Source organism: Onychostruthus taczanowskii, unplaced genomic scaffold, assembly GCF_017590055.1.
Source record: "Onychostruthus taczanowskii isolate IOZ18803 unplaced genomic scaffold, ASM1759005v1 scaffold365, whole genome shotgun sequence".
NCBI lineage: Eukaryota > Metazoa > Chordata > Aves > Passeriformes > Passeridae > Onychostruthus > Onychostruthus taczanowskii.
Window position 1 is genome coordinate 3,951 of NW_024501071.1, and position 3,549 is coordinate 7,499.

The 3,549-nt window shown below is 63.0% G+C and overlaps 1 protein-coding gene across 1 annotated transcript in view; it reads right to left on the reverse strand.

Moving 5' to 3' along the window:
* Positions 1-381: 381 nt before the first annotated feature.
* Positions 382-3,549, reverse strand: part of SMG9 (SMG9 nonsense mediated mRNA decay factor) — a gene marked incomplete at its 3' end in the record, with an annotated part of 8,623 nt that continues 5,455 nt past the window's right edge. The window contains exons 7-11 of the mRNA XM_041411639.1: positions 3,081-3,140; positions 2,533-2,682; positions 2,232-2,472; positions 1,500-1,627; positions 382-494 (exon numbers count right to left, since the gene is read on the reverse strand). Coding sequence (XP_041267573.1) covers positions 382-494; positions 1,500-1,627; positions 2,232-2,472; positions 2,533-2,682; positions 3,081-3,140 — 692 coding nt within the window. The remainder of the gene's footprint in view (positions 495-1,499; positions 1,628-2,231; positions 2,473-2,532; positions 2,683-3,080; positions 3,141-3,549) is intronic.

A 3,549-nucleotide genomic window follows, 5' to 3' on the forward strand; every position in this document is an offset into this window, starting at 1 on the left:
GGACCAGTATGGACCAGTATGGACCAGTATGAACCAGTATGGACTGGTACGGACCAGTATGGACCGGTATGGACCGGTATGGACTGGTACGGACCAGTATGGACCAGTATGGACCAGTATAAACCAGTATGGACCGGTATGGACCAGTATGGACCGGTACGGACCAGTGTAAACCAGTAAGGACCAGTATAAACCAGAATGGAGTGGTACAGACTGGTGTGGACCTGTGTAAACCAGTATGGACTGGTACAGACCAGTACAGACCAGTATAAACTGGTATGGACCGGTACATACCGGTAACACCCAAACCCCTCCCAGTCCCTCCCAGTCCCCCCCAGTCCCTCCCAGTCCCTCCCAGTCCCTCCCAGTCCCCCCCAGTACCGTGGGTCCTCCTCGGGCTGGTTCCCGGCCAGCAGTGACATCACCGTGGATTTCCCGGTGCCCTGCAGCCCCAGCGCTCCCACCACCAGCACGTCCGTCTGCTCCAGCAGGAACTGGGAGCAACTGGGAGTCACTGGGAGGGGCCTGGCCCCGCCCCCGGCCACGCCCACCCTGCCAAAGCCACGCCCACCCAGCCACAGCCACGCCCACCCAGCCACAGCCCCGCCCCCAGCACGTCCGTCTGCTCCAGCAGGAACTGGGAGTGACTGGGAGTCACTGGGAGGGGCCTGGCCCCGCCCCCGGCCACGCCCACCCTGCCAAAGCCACGCCCACCCAGCCACAGCCACGCCCACCCAGCCACAGCCCCGCCCCCAACACGTCCGTCTGCTCCAGCAGGAACTGGGAGCGACTGGGAGTCACTGGGAGGGGCCTGGCCCTGCCCCCGGCCACGCCCACCCAAGCAGAGCCACTCCCAACCCAATAAGCCCCACCCACATCATGTTCAGTAAGAACTGGGACAGAATGGGAGTCACTGGGAGCATTCCAAGCCCCGCCCACCCTGCTAAAGCCACACCCCCAGCCCTTCCAGCACAAACTGGGAGTCGCTGGGCAGCTCCTAAGCCCCGCCCACTTCACTAAGCCCCGCCCCATCGCATCCAGCACAAACCAAAATGGGAGTCACTGGGAGGGGCCTGGCCCCGCCCACTCTGCTAAGCCCCACCCCCAACCCATCCAATAGGAACTGGGAGTCACTAGGAGGCTCCTAAGCCCCGCCTCCTCAGCCGTAGCCACACCCCATCTCAAAATGGGACACACTGAGAGGCTCCTAAGCCCCGCCCACTTCACTAAGCCCCGCCCCCAGCCCATTCAGCACAAACTGGGAGTCACTGGGAGGTGCCTAAGCCCCGCCCACTTCACTAAGCCCCGCCCCATCGCATCCAGCACAAACTGGGATTCACTGGGAGGTGCCTAAGCCCCGCCCACTTCACTAAGCCCCGCCCTCACCACATCCAGCACAAACTGGGATTCACTGGGAGGGACCTAAGCCCCACCCAAGCCCCGCCCCCGGTGAATCCCCGCCCCCTGGTGAAGCCCCGCCCCCGGGAAGCCCCGCCCACCTCGAGGGCGCTGTCGCACCAGTTCATCTGCTCGTCCACCAGTTTGATGCTGCTCTTCATCTTCTCGGGCGCCGCCAGCCGCGCCTGCGCCTGCGCCGCTGGGGGCGGGGCCGGGGGGGACACGCCCACTTCGGGGACACGCCCACCCGGCAGATAACCCCGCCCGGGTACGGGGATACCGCGGCGGCCACGCCCCCCCGGGAAACTCCGCCCGTTTTAAAGCTCAATAGGAGTGATTTGAATCCTTGAGCCACGCCCATTAGCGGTGACCACGCCCGCAGTGACCACGCCCATCCAGGGGACACACCCAGCTTAAACCACGCCCATTTCCCCAAGCCAATCCCCTTTATTGTAATGCTGTAGCCCCACCCACAAATTGGCCATGCCCACAGTGACCACACCCAGCTATGGTCACGCCCACAGATTAAACCACGCCCCTTTCCCCATCCATTCCTTAGCCCCACCCACAATAACCACGCCCACAGTGACCACACCCAATGATGGCCACACCCAGCAGCCAAACCCCGCCCCTTATCATCAGCCAATCATGATCTAGCTCCGCCCACAATGACCACACCCATAAAGGCCACACCCATAAAGGCCACGCCCACCCCAAGCAACCAATCTCCACCCAGTCCCCTTAATGATTGCAACTTAGCCCCGCCCCTCAATAAGCCCCGCCCATTTCAGCTCCTCCCACTCCCCGAGCCCATTTAAGCCCCGCCCACTCACGGTCCAGCGCAGCGGGCGGAGCCAATCCGCGGCTGTGCAGTTGATAGACAGGCTGGGTGGGGCGTGGCCCCTCCCTCTCGGTGGGCGGGGCCTGCGCCGGCCCCTCCCCCGCTGCCACCGAGGCCCCGCCCCCTCCCCGCCCCTCCTCCCCGCGTGCTTTCATCAGCACGATGGGCGGGGCCGGCGCAGGAGGGGGCGGGGCTTGCGCTGGCCCCGCCTTGGGGGCGGACGGAGGCGGCTGCTGGGGGGAGGAATGGAAATGACGTCATGGGGCGTGGCCACAACGAGTGGGAGGGGTCACGCCCCCTTGGTTGGTGGCCACGCCCCCTTGGTTGGTGGCCACGCCCCCTTGGTTGGTGGCCACGCCCCCCAGGCTCACCCGCTCGGCCGGGGGCTTGGCCAGGATGATTGGCGTCTTCTGCAGGGGCCCCGCTGGCTCCTCCCCCTGCTCCTGTGGGCGGAGTGAGGTCAGTGAGGCCACACCCAACACATTCACAGAAAGCCACGCCCACCCAGTATCATCTCCGCCCCCTTCCAGGCCTCTCATTGGTTATTATATGGCTCTTGGCCACGCCCACAGCTGCCACACCCTTAAAAGCCACGCCCCACATTCCACCATGCCCCCTGCAGCAGATGTCAATCATTCCCAAGCCACGCCCCCATGCATAGCCTGGCCATATACACCTGTCAATCACTCCCAAGCCACGCCCCACACCACTCCCAATTGCTGTCAATCATTCCCAAGCCCCGCCCTCTCCCACATTAGCCCCTTCCACCACAAACCCCGCCCCACCACCGCTCCCACAACTGTCAATCATTATCAAACCCGGCTCCCGGCGCTCCCCGAGCCCCTGAGGGCTCCTGAGGCCGCTTCCGGTTCTTTTTCCGCTCCTCCCGCCTGCGCGCGGCCTGAGGGGAAGGGGGCGTGGCCTGCCGGAAACGCTGAGCGCATGCGCGGTGCTACAAGAGGCGTGGTTTGCGACTCTCACTGCGCTGTAAGGGGCGTGTCCTGTCTCAGATGCGCGCATACGCACAGACGTGGGCGTGGCACCCCGCGTATCTGCGCGCGCGCGCGAAAGGGGCGTGGCTTGTATTTAAAGGGCCAGCGCGCTTTTAAATTAAAAATCCAATTAAATTAAATTTTTAAATTTCATTTAAAAATTTTAATTAAAATCTCGCACCGCTTCACCCTCCCCCTCCCCCCCCTCCAAAAACAAAACGACACCGGAGCCTCGTTGTGGTTTTTATTAACGGCGAAAACATCATTAATTAATTAATGAGTTAATGAATGAACGGCGGGGTGGGGGAGGGGAAAGGT